Below are 13,209 nucleotides of genomic sequence, written 5' to 3' on the forward strand. Positions count from 1 at the left end.
GCGTTGTTATTTTTACAAAATTTTTTTGCTTGTTTTTATTTGTTTTCCTTCAATATATTTATGTATACATAATATAAGTTTTTTGTTTTTAGCCGTTTATTTTTAATATTATATTTAAGTGTTATCTCTATTCATCATTTCTATGTTGCAATAGTTGTTCTTTTCATTTTTCATTTTTAATTTTTCCTTTTTTGTTCCTTCTTCGTGTTGTTCTTGTTTGTTGTTTTTTGTTTAAGCTTTGTATATTTTCTTAATGCTTCCTCGCTAACAACTCATTGGCTAGCCCCTAACCGTCCTGCTGGCTCTTTATAATTACAATCGATCCCCGTTTTGAGCAGCCTAGCATTTAAGGTTTCAATTTTAAATTTGTTGTTACTTTTACTTTAACTTTTACTTGTTTTTTCTTGTATATAATTTGTATAATATTTCGCTTGCTTTTAATTTGCTTTACGTTTGGCGCGTTGGTTTACAAAAAACGCGACCAAATTTTGTTTTTTTTTTTTTTTTTTTTTTTTTATTTTTTTTTCTTTTAACTATAAATATTTGCTTTCTTTCATTTTCTTGGGGCTGCTATGCTTAATTGGATTAACCTTTTAATATTCGTTACATTGTTTCACATGTGATTTCTTATGAAAACGCCATTTTGTATATACGTGAGTGTGTATTGTATGTGTGTGTGTGTGTATGACGATAGTTGTGGCCATGTTTGATGCCATATATTTTATTTCATATATATATTATTTTAAATATATATATATCATTTCTTTTATTAGAACATAGCTTATGTAATTTATTTCTAATTTTCGCTTTGTTTTTCGCTCTGTTGAATTATTATTTATTTTCTTTTTTCTTCATAATAATTTGCTTTCATATTTTTCCTGTTTGCTTTTGGGGCTTGTGTTTTCTAGTCCTTGTTCTAAAACACACTCAAACATTCTTAAATTTCTACAAAATATTTGCAATACTGCAGTCGATATCTATATTTTGTTTATATATTATTCGCTATTCACTTAACATATTTTATGTGTTAATACATACATATACATATATAGATTTTACTTCTCTTATCGCAAAGTGTGTGAGTGTGTGTCTGTGTGTTGGTGTAATTGGTGAAGTTGTGTGCACAGTTAATCTGCGTCTTAGTATGATGCTATGCTATTCAATACCTACATATGCATGTTTTTATTTTTATATTTTGTATTTTCATGTATTTTCTTTTTGAATTTGGTTTTCTTTAATTTAGCAGCTTTTGGTTATTTGCTCATCGTTTGATTTCTTCTACAGTTGCTGTGTATTTTGTTCACAATCATACTATGATTTTAAATGCATAAAATGCATGCTTATGCCCTCTGGAATATTGCACGAAAATATTATGGATTGCTTCGTTCGATCTTATATAGAGAGTCCGCCTCGCTCCGCTTACATGGCTAAGTGATTTAGTTTGCTAGTTTAACGCTTAACTCTTGGTTTGCTCTATTCATTGATATATATGTTTGTATATATATATATATACTATATAGAATACATCTCATATAGATAGGCAAAGGCTACGATAAATAACATTCGCCTAAACGAGATGAACTCACTATATTCTATTCACGGGCTGTCTCTCGGCTCTTGTCTTTGCTATCGAATGGAAAACCATAAACATAAGTTGATCAGATTTGATGCCTTGGCTATTTTTGCAACTCGTCATCTCTCGTCATCTATGTGTCGGTTTGAGTACGGCTCTATGTAAATATCTGTTATGTAACTATTTTTATATTCATTGATTTTTGCTTTGTTTTGTATTTTTACTGGTATTGTATTGTTGCTTAAATAATACTTGTCTTTGATTGATTTTCGGTTTTTGCTTTGTTCTTGTTGTTGTTGTTGTTGTAATTTGATTTGATTTCGTTCGTTTAATTTATTTATATTTTTGTTTTAACTTAATTTATGCTACGTTACTTAACTACAGCGTGACCCCGGGCCCTACATTCATTCCATGTTTTGTGTATGTATGTATGTGTGTCGCTGTGTGTGTGTGTGTGTGTATATCGTAAAATTTTGCTAATGTTCCAGTTACAGCTTTCGAATAATTACACACCAAATTGACTAAATTGTAATTGAAGTTTCTAATTTGAAACAACAATTGGTTTCATGCATTTTATATCCGTTTTAGTTGTGTTTCCGTTTCACAGTGTAAAAAACAAGAATTGCCTCAATATCAATTGCAATTTCAATAATAAATGTCTATAAAATCCGTTAGAGCTAAATCCAAACTAAATAATTCAGCTAGAGTCGTCGTCAACTGAAAACTGACTGAACAAAGAAAACAAAGGACATCATCAACTGAACAGAGTAGATACTTTCGACTGGAGTAGTGTTAGCTTGTCCAACTTGGCTTACTCAATGCTTATGTAATGCTCCTCCTCTTAGACGCCTATCAATATTTGTTTCTGTTATTTGTGGCTGTTTTACTGTTACTGTTACTGTTACTGTATATATATAAATATTTTGTTTGTATATGTATATGTTTGTAGACGTATATAAATGTCTTAGCACATTCAATAGTTGCACAACATTAATACTTTTTTTTTTTGTATTTTTTTTATATATGTATATATATATAATATACTTTCTTTGAATCGTTATTTAGCTTTTATATATCTTCTTAATTCTTAAGTTTTTTTTTTATTTTATTTTTTTTCTGTGTGTGTTTTTTATATTATTTATAGTTTTCAACTCTGGGTAAGCTTCTATGTGGAAACTACTCATTTAACTCTTCACTGATATGTTGCGCAAACATTAACAAACAAACCAATAATATTTGTATATAATTTCTCTTTTGGTTTTTTCATCTTTTCCCATATATTATTTTGTGTTAAATATAAAGTTTGCTTTCATAAATGTGCTGCTTTTCTTATAGCCAAATGTCTTTTTTTTTTTTTCTTTTTAAACTCTTTTTTTTATTGGTTTGGTCAACAATGCTTTAAATTTTCATCTGCCTAAGATATCGTTTATTTAACAAAAAGTTCCATTTCCTTTCCTCCTCTTCTCCTCATTTTTCCCTCATTCTTGGTTTAAAGAAAATAACAACATAAAAATGCATTCATCGCATCAGCTTCAATCTCTCTTTTTGCTCTGGCTTAAAATCACATCTACATCTAAGTCGTCTCCAGTCATGCTGGAGCATGCACTGTCCCTCGCAAAGTCCGTTAATTCTAGTGCTAAAAACATCTTAATAGACATTACAACTCCCTAGTTTCTTAAGCTATGTCGGTTTCGTAGTTTCTTTCGATTAGGGTACGGTTACGGTTACTGTTACGGTTAAGGTTACGGTTACGGTTGCGGTTACGGTTAAGGTTATGGTGAATGCTATACTTAGCGATCCTCGTTCAGCTATAGACATGCATACACAACACTCAATTATGTATTTGAACTATAGTACTACTAATTGCCATCTATCTCTGTCTGCCCCTATGCGAAAAGCAACATAACTGCATATGCTTATGTGTGTGTGTGTGATTGTGTGGCTTGTATACAAAACTATTAATACCCATACACCTAAAATAATATAGGCAAGCGCCACGTGCGAATTGACATCCAGCACCCCCTCCTGCTCCGCCTCCTGCTGACCCGCTCTTCAGTTGACCAGTTCAACTAAAACTTTAATTTAATTGCTCGATTCGTTCTCAATGATGATCTATTACATTTTATATCGGGTTTTTATCGCTTCAATTGTTTTTTGTTTCGCTTTGAACATATATTTGTAATTAATCATCCAGAAAATGTTCACATATAAATGAATGATGGACACATATATATATCTAAATGTATATATATATATATATGTGAATATTTGTGTGCATGTATATTTATATTAAGTTGCATATGCCACTAAGCTATGTATGTATATATATATATATATATGTACATATATTTAAATATGTGTATGTAACCATATACATGTTAAATAAGCATATTTTTTCCACTTATTACATAAGCCGTTGCAAGTGTATGTATGTATGTGTATATGTGTATCTGTCTGTCTGTGTGTGTGTTACGACTAACTATCTTTGACCTTTACTGAACTACGCTTTCTGTATATGTATGTATATATTCCTCTCAGGGGCGGCCAGTCGGAGGCGTGGCTGTTTGAACTATAATCATCGAGCAGCACCTAGAGCCCTATGTGTGATGGCTCAGCTAGTCTTATACTATATGGTATATATGTATGTATATGTACTTAATGGGCATACTCATGCTCATGCGAGTATGATTCAGTTATTCAATTATGCCCGAGTTTGTGTCTGAGTGTGTGCGTGTGTGTGTGTGTACTGAATGCACCCTTCCTGTCTCGCTGGCTTGAATTAATTGCTTTTGCTGCTGTGCTTGGCGCATGTTCGGACATGCGTAAATGAAACAGGATCTTCGGAATATGCATTATAATATTTTCATTTCAGCTTGGGGTTTGGTTTGGGGTTTGAGTTTGGGTTTGTTTTCGGTGTAGCGAATTGTTAATGCGCTCATTTAATTGCTATATATACGTATTTATATTGCGAATTTGCATTTTTTATGGCTAATATCAATTAATATCATTCGATGGCATATTTTGATTGTATTCATTGAACGTACGTCTATATAAGTATGAGTATATGCATGTATTTGTGTGTATCGGGCGTCTGCCACAGTGTCAGCTAATCTAACTCCTCCTCCCCCCCGTCCGCCCACACATTTCACAAGCCTCATTCAGCTAGCATTCCCCGATTTGGCAAGGCCCCCAAATATTGCAGTACTTGAATCGAACCACAACCAATTGGCGCCTAGAGTCGCTGCCTTTGGCATGAGAATCGACTCGAGCTGAGCCTCGGCAAAGGGGGGAAGCAGGCAGGCAGGTAATCTCGTCTAATTGATGTATGGCAAATGTGAAATTGTAAAGACCTGTGGAACACATGGGTGTCATCTGTAATTAGCTTTACATAATTCGTAATTCGGATTTCTGGGCTTTCTTTGTTTCTAACACAATAAATTTGCAGCTAACCATTCATCTTCTGGCAACTGAAATAAAAACATATACGTTTTATACGTTTGAGTACCATAAACAAGTTGATATTAAAGTAAGGTAAAACAGATACGTATGATGTTGAATTTTGATATTATGTGGCTTTGTACATGTCGTTTGAGGGATTTTTCAAGATCGAGTGACGTTTATATTGATCAAAGAAATCAAAATCGAAATTATCGCAAACTAGGTGAAATAAAGGAAATTAGTGTTTGTGTTGCTGCTATTAATTACAAAGCCTGTGAGACAGATAAAACGTATATTTGTGTTTGTGATGGCCATCTCCGATTTTCGGCCAGATATCATCATCGAATATCGAGCATCGAATTACGAGTTTCAGTTTGAGTTAAGCTTGTGGCTGGATTGCATTGGACTTGCGTTGCGTTTGTCAACGTTTGATAGATAGTAACGATTATTAGTTATTTCAGATACTATTAACTGCGAGTGCTTGGTAAATGTGTGTGTGTGTGTGTGTGTCTGTGGGTGTGTAGGAACATGTCTTTCAATTACTGAGCAATCACAAAATAAAGGACTACTTAGATAGTTGTATGAGCTTTGTGCTAACAATTCTTTGTAACATTCTGTTGCAGACTATAGGAAAATGATAGCAGGAAAAGTCGAGTTCATCAATTGTTTGGCTTGGCTTGGCTTGGCTTGGCTTGGCTTGGCTTGGCTTGGCAGTTGGCAATGTGGCGATGTTCTCGTCTAGATCTACGATAGTAATAGGCACTAGTGCTGTCTGTGTCTCATCATTGACACATTAAATAGTGAATGTATGTGTGTGTGTGTGTGTGTGTGAGGTCATGTATGCGATAAACGCTTTCTGCGCACAAAAGTAGGCAATGCTAAACGCTTACAGATGTCTGTATGTGTGTGTGTGTGTGTGTGTGTGTGTGTGTGTCTGCAGACCTCAGAATTTTTATAAATAAATCAGAGTATGTATGTGTGTGTGTGTTTGTTTGTGTATCTGCGCGTAATTAATTACAACGCATTTTTAATTATGTTTATTTTCACCATATAACGCATGTGTGTGTGTGTGTTTTTGTCTGTGTGTATGTATTAATGTGCATCCTAGGCTGCTTTGTGCACAACGCTCAGAAAATAGTATACTTAATTTATGGTCTTCTCTTTTTTTTTTTTTACCAAATTTTTTGTTTTACTTATTTACGCAATATATTTGTTTTTAATTGTCTTAATTTCTTCTACATTTACTTATAATTGGTTTTTTTTTTTTTTTTTTTTGTTTAATTTTCATTTTATTTTACGCGGCATGCATAACACATTTATATGAAGCATTAATTTATATATATATATGTATGTGTATGTGTGAGGTTGTGGGCTTGTGGAGAACCATGTGTGTGTGTGTGTGTGTATGCTATTTTAAAGCAACTTATTTTTTAATTTTTGTATTTTTTGCATTTAAGGCTTATTTAAGGGTCACCTGCAACTGTTTATGAAGCTAATATATCATGAGCAGCTGCAGATGTCTGTGTGTGTGTGTGCTGTAGCATATTTTGTTGTGGTTCTACTTTTGTTTTTGGTTTTCGGTTTTGGCTTTGGCTTTTGGGTGCTGCACTCAACATTCGACGTCAATTAAGCAATTGCTCGGCGCTTCGCATTTATTTACAGCTGATTTTGTTTTTCTTTCTTTTTGTTCAGAACTTCTGCTGTACTTAAAAAAAAATTTGATTTTTTTCTTTCTTTTTTTTTTTTGCTTTAATTTGTTTTTCTTTTTTAGCTTTTGTTGCTTACTGTGCCTGCAAAAGTAAAGGATAAACCTTAAAAAATAATATGGGTGTTAGTAAAAATTGGAAAAAAATAGTAGTCGGAATAAAATGTATAATGCAGTCAAAATTGTATGCAGCTCTCTTGAAAAATGAATGGCTATTAAAAACTTTGTATGAAGCAGTAAAAAAGTAAATTGATGTCGCATTGTATCAATATGAGAAGCAGTCGAATGCAGAACGCTCAAATGAAAATCATTAAATATTACTCACAAACACATCAAATATGTAAATACTCAAAGCGTATGCTTCGCAACAGGGATTAAGTGTACAAAAGTTCAGCTTTTGCTTTTTTTATTAGATTTCTATGTGCAGGCATTTAGAAGAGGAATTTCGTTTTATATTAATTGGCATTAGAAGCAAAATTCCTTTGTTGGTCGCAGTCGAAAGGAATTTCAATTGATTATTGAGTAATTTAAAACAGTTTTTTTTTTTTTTTCGATTTGTTTGCCGACTGAACTATTGTTATCATGAAAATTCAAATTTATTTCGTGTATATTTTATTTGATGTCAAACCAGGTTTTAATGTCAGGTTGAAGTGAAACGTGAACAGCAGCTGCGCTTACTTAGCTATTCTCAATAGAGAGTGAGATGAAAAGAAAATTTATTCCATTTATAAATATATATAAATATATATGAATATCTGCAAAAATATATATGCATGAAGAGCCTGACTATGGTATGGTTATACAAGTAAGTCTTTCTATGCATTTAGCGCTCTTCCAAGAACTCATCTTAATATACTCTACAAATGAAATATATCTAGTTCATTTAAGCTCATTTGCATATTATATTTCAGCACAATGCATGAAAAACTAATATTTTTTACTATGTGAAAAAGGTTTCAATCAATTATAATTAAATTTTCAATTCTGTTTACTTTAGTCAAATAAACCTCGAACAATTCTAATGACATATCAATTCTTGCAACTGAATATTTGCTTGTCGAGCAATAATATTGATGTTTTTGCTCAGATTTATTTCATTTTATAAATTGAATATTCGCTCACATATTTTTCACACTCATATTACATATTTGCTCTCTATTGTTCTGTGCTTGTTTTCTGATGCAAATACCTAAAAACTAAATGCATTAAACAACAACTACAACATGCTTAAGCTCAAAGCTCATAGTGCAGACAATAAGAGGCAGCCAAAAATTGAAAATATTAAAAATATATATATATATATATATATATATATATATATATATATATATATATATATAAAATAAATAAATATATATATATATATATATATAAAATAAATAAATATATATATATATATATATATATATATATATATATAACAATATTTATAAATAAATAATGCATATGGCATAGCTAACTAATAAATAAACAAATAAGTGAAATTGCAAACAGGCGAATCGAATGGAGATCAAATTCAAAACATTCAGAATATACGACTTTGAATGTATGTACAAATGCGAATATGCTTTATCTCTGTATATATGTTGGTGTGTGTGTGTGTGTTTATGTCATTTGGTATTGGTGTTGATTGGCACATACCTGGGGGCTCACTTGGAACTGCTGTATGGGATAGGCCACCACGCCGGCGGCCTGTGGTATTGCAGTGCCCGCAACGCCCGTTGCCAGCTGCTGGGCCGGCGAGATCTGGGCCTGGGTGACGCCTTGCCAAGTGGCTGGTATCTGTACGCCCATTCTGAAAGGGGAGAGGAAGAAGAAGAGTTCGTACATGAGCCAAGAGCCAAGAGTTGTTGACGGCAACAATAATGCACACACACACACACACACACACACACACAAACACTCAGGCACTCAGGCACTCCCAGGAGCCAGCTCTACTACGACAATTACCACCGGCGAGACAGATGAGCTCTGCTCCCTCACATATCCAGCAACTGCCCAGAATGCAGCATATGGATAAACGTGAGAGCCGTGCGCCGTGCACCAGGTAAATATACGCCGCACTCAGAAATGAAAACTTTAGCAATTAGCAAATGAATTCACTCATCCGTCTTGCTGTCGCTGCCCATCCCCGGTGGCGATTCAATCATGTTGTGTAGAGCGGCACTGGGAATGGGCGATGGGCAATGGAAAGGTAGCCACAACGCTAGCGCTTCAGCTAATGAAATAATTATCCATAAATCGATGGCAACGGCATCAAGGTTACCTACCCCATGTAGCCCTGCTGATAGCCTCCGTACTGGCTGAAATGGTAGCCCTGGATGCCCTGCAGGAACTGGTTCTGAACGGCCGCAGCGTTGGCCGCCGCTGCAGCTGGTGTAGCAGCGGCTGCGGTCACCGACGAGGCCGGATAGGTAGGCGTCGGCGAGTACCAGCATCCAGTGGCGGCCAGCTGCTGCCCATAAGCGGCGGCGGCGGCAGCAGCGGCGCTCACGCCGTATGGAAAGCCGGCGGCAGCGGCAGCGGCGCTGTTCAATGCCTGGCTGGCCATGGTCTGAGAGTTATTGGGGTCGCCGCTCTCCTTGCCCCAGGAGCACTTCACGGGCTGGGCATTGATCTCGGTGTTGTGCACGCCGACGATGGCATGGGTGGCTGCCTCCTTGGTGGAGAAGCTGCAAGTAGAATTGCAATGGCGTATGACAAATGAGCAGCTAGCCCTGGATATGGGCTCGAGGAGGAGCTGGGGGGAAGGGGGAGCCAGTGTGAGCCTCGACTTACCGCACAAATGCGTAGCCCTTGTCCTTGAAGACGCGTATTTCCTGTATCGCGCCGTAGGGCGCGAATGTCTTCTGCAGCACCTCCTCGCTGAGTGCGGTAAGGGCGCTATTAACGCCGCCCACATAAACGGTGCAATTGGAGGGACTGCTCTGGTTGTAGACCTCGTCGAAAGTTAACGGCTTGATGTTCTCTGTTGGCGTCGGGTTCGGGTTGAAATATGCAAGCAGAAATTGGCAACGATTGCCATTAGTGGCAATTCATTTCGATATTTCGCAAATGTTGGCCCCAAGCCACAATTAATGACTGCAGTTTTTATGCCTCCCTTTTGATTCTTTTTTTTTTTTATGTACTATATAATATTTTATGTCTCTTACTGCTATTGTTGTTGCTGCTGTTGCTGTTGTTGTTGCTTTCAGGGAACTGCATGATTAATATGCAAATTAATTAAGGGTTTTGCCCGCAGCTGAAACGACTACAGCGCCGCTTGCCTACGGTTTTGGTAATTAAAATAACCGCATACACTTAGTCAAAATATTTCCCCATATACGTATATGTGTGTGTGTCGTTGTGTGTGGCTGTATGTATATCTATATATGTATATATGCATATAGATATTCCTGTACGACAGCATTTAACGCTGTTCTTGCTGTTGCTTTTGCATTTTTAATTTATTTTATTTTTTATTTTTTTATCCCCTTCGTACGTATTTGGTGTGCTTGCAGTTAACGTGTTTCCCATTTTCTCGGTTTTTCGTTTCATATTCAGATGGGAGCCCACATTGTACGCCATATTGTGGCCGACTGTTGGGCACGTAGTATTTCTATGCAAAAGTTACACTAATTACTTCCTTTGAGCTTAAAACAAAATTTGCACTTTTAAAAATAATGTCAAGCTTGCGTGTTTATGTCTTTGTTTAGTTCGGAACAATTTACAGGGGCTCTGCACCAGTCACTGCCAGAACATACGCTTGTTCTCCATTCTCTTTATTTATTGTTGTTGTTGCTCTTGTTGTTATTCTTGTTGTTGTTTTTGTGGGCCATACGAAAGTTTATGGGATTTAAAAACGATTTTACTACATTTTTTATACTGATTGCTGCGAAGTAAATTCCATTGAATTTACGTTTTTTAATGGTCGCAACGCGCAATTTGATTAAAATCATGACAAAAACAGTCATTTATTTATGTAAAACAAAAAATGAATAAATACAGCAATTGGTTTAAACGTCAAAGAAATTCTTGCAATATATAATAAATGCTAAAAAAAAAAAAATATTATATAAAATATTAATATTTTTAAAAATATATGTATTAAGATTTTAAGTATTTTAATATTTAAAAAAGTACAGCAATTGGTTTAAATGTCAACACAATTCTTGCAATATAAAAAAAAAAATATTAAATAAAAATTTAAAATATTTTAAAATATATGTATTAAGATTTAAATATTTTAAAAAGTTAAAAAAAAAAAAAAAAAAAAAAAAAAAAAAAAAGCCGCAACTGCTTTAAGACTCAACGACATTCTTGCATTATAATAAATTTTGAAAAAATACAAAATATTAAATTATTAATCTATTAAAAAATATGCATTAAGTAGAACTTTAAATAAATTATTTATACTTTAAAAATAATATAAATTAAAAAAGGGTTTTGATTCAAAATTAAATATTAATATGAACTAATTTTGAAATTAACTACATTTTAATAAATAATTATTTTAAATAATTTTATTCAATTGTAAACGTACCGCGTCTGCTTAGTTCGTATTAGCCTAACCTTTGCTGATTTCGTGTAATGCTCTAAGCTCAGCCCTCCATTATAATTCCTTTACATATCGTTAGCTTGCGCTACTTGGCTCTGCCTCTCCCTCTCTCTCTCTCTCGCCGGCGTTTCATATATCTGTCTGTCCCGCTCCCGCTGCTTTGCAGCAAACCAAACAACACACAAAAATATGGCTCAATAACATGCAACAGGACAATTCTTATACACACACACACACATGCACAGCCGAGGGTGCAGCGTATAAGCTAACAAGCTTGCAAATATATTTGAAAGCTTTTGCCACAAATGAATACGCCTTGTCACACACACACACACACACACGTGAAAACATGCCCTCACGTGCTCTCTCTGAGCGTATGAGAGGGGCTTAGCCCTAGCTGCGTTGCATACTTTTGAGCGCAATGTTTCACTAATTTGCACTTTGCTTTGTGCTTGTGCCTTCGTTTCATTTCTTTGCCTACAGTTCTCCTTACGCTTTTAAATCCGTGTAATTAAATTTGGCTAGGTATGAAGGTAGCACACACGCACACACAGACACACAGACACGTATACGTGCTTAGCCTTGGGGCGATTTGCAGTCTGCTGCTGTTGTTGCCGTTGCACCCTTTGGCTGAGCTGCGACAGTCCCTTGCCACAATTCATTTCATGACTACACCAAATTAAAGTGCTCAGCTCGGCCTGTACCTTTGACTGCAAGTGTGGACATAATTATCACGTTAAAACTAAAGGCCCTGGCCGGCGGGCAGGCCACACACACACATACAAAAAGATATATACGTATATAATAATAATAATATATATAATAACCATTTGGCCTGACTGTCTGACCGTCTCCCTCTCACATTCTCACTCTCTCTCTCTCTCTCTCTTTCTCTCTCTCTCTTTCTAGCTCTCTCTCTGACTGTCTTTCTGTGCTCTTGGCACTGCAATTTGAATGAGCAATTACTGGCATGTACAACTTAATGATGAATTAATCACCCAGTCATTAGCGTACATAATTCAAGACTTTATACATATGTAAAAGAAAAACCATCCCCAGCAAACAAAAAAGCAATGCGAAGTTGCTGTTCGAGCACATTTTCAACTAATTAATATGCATGAGCTGGGCGTAAGCATATTATTTTAAAGACGCATTAGCCAAGCCAAAAAGCGAATTAATGTATTTGAGCTTGCGACAGAAAAGTTTGAAGCGGACGAGCGAGGAAGAGTGAGCAAGAGACAACCAGATGGGCAGTAAGTGACAGAGTGAGGGAGAGAGAGAGAGTCAAGCTTGGTTTACATCATTGAGTTATAGCAAATCCAACATGGAATCGTTAAATAAATCCTGCAACTTCAAGTATTTTGAGGCCATGCCCATGCATTAGCATAAAATGTGGCTTCACCTGCAAGTTTTCATGCAGACGGCTACGAATACAGTTAGCAGCACTTGGGCAGCGCTGCGAGGCATTTCAACTTTTACTTAATTGTGCGCAACTCTGCATAAAATGTTGATTTATTGCGGCAACTACAACTGCCAGGTAAGTAGGCGACTCACGCACACAGTCACATAATTTGCTTCAAGTTTCTGGGCACACTGCCGCCCACACCACGCCCACTCGCCAGTCGACAGTCGACAGTCGGCAGTCGACAGTTTGCTTTTGCAGCACAGTCAAAAGTCAAATAGTTTTGGCACAGAAATTTGTCATACAACATTGTCGACGTCGGCGTCGACGTCGCTGTCGTCAGCGTCGGCGTCGTGGGCTTTGTTTTACCGGCATATTGTTTCAGGTTAATTAAGTTATTACTATAATGAGCTTGTAAGTATTTTGGCCTTTATTTATGGCATGCATTGAATTGGCGCTGCAGCGGGAGCAGGAGCAGGAGCTGGAGCAGGAGCCGGGGGGGAACCTTAACCGGTTAACAAAAGCGAAACTTTGCCAAAACTTTTGCCACGAGC

The 13,209-nt window shown here is 35.9% G+C and overlaps 1 protein-coding gene across 5 annotated transcripts in view; it reads right to left on the reverse strand.

Annotated features, from left to right (window-relative positions):
- Positions 1-3,919: 3,919 nt before the first annotated feature.
- Positions 3,920-13,209, reverse strand: part of LOC6573952 (nucleolysin TIA-1) — a 66,392-nt gene continuing 57,102 nt past the window's right edge. For 3 of the 5 annotated variants that reach the window (XM_044008243.1, XM_044008240.1, XM_044008241.1), the window contains exons 6-9: positions 9,495-9,684; positions 8,987-9,388; positions 8,358-8,511; positions 3,920-5,040 (exon numbers count right to left, since the gene is read on the reverse strand). In XM_044008243.1, the coding sequence (XP_043864178.1) occupies positions 4,999-5,040; positions 8,358-8,511; positions 8,987-9,388; positions 9,495-9,684 (788 nt within the window). In that variant the 3' untranslated portion in view covers positions 3,920-4,998. Of the gene's footprint in view, positions 5,041-6,266; positions 6,823-8,357; positions 8,512-8,986; positions 9,389-9,494; positions 9,685-13,209 lie in introns of those variants that run through there. The other 2 variants (XM_044008242.1, XM_032731196.2) reach the window with 2 other exon arrangements.

Source organism: Drosophila mojavensis, unplaced genomic scaffold, assembly GCF_018153725.1.
Source record: "Drosophila mojavensis isolate 15081-1352.22 unplaced genomic scaffold, ASM1815372v1 contig_277, whole genome shotgun sequence".
NCBI classification, from domain to species: domain Eukaryota; kingdom Metazoa; phylum Arthropoda; class Insecta; order Diptera; family Drosophilidae; genus Drosophila; species Drosophila mojavensis.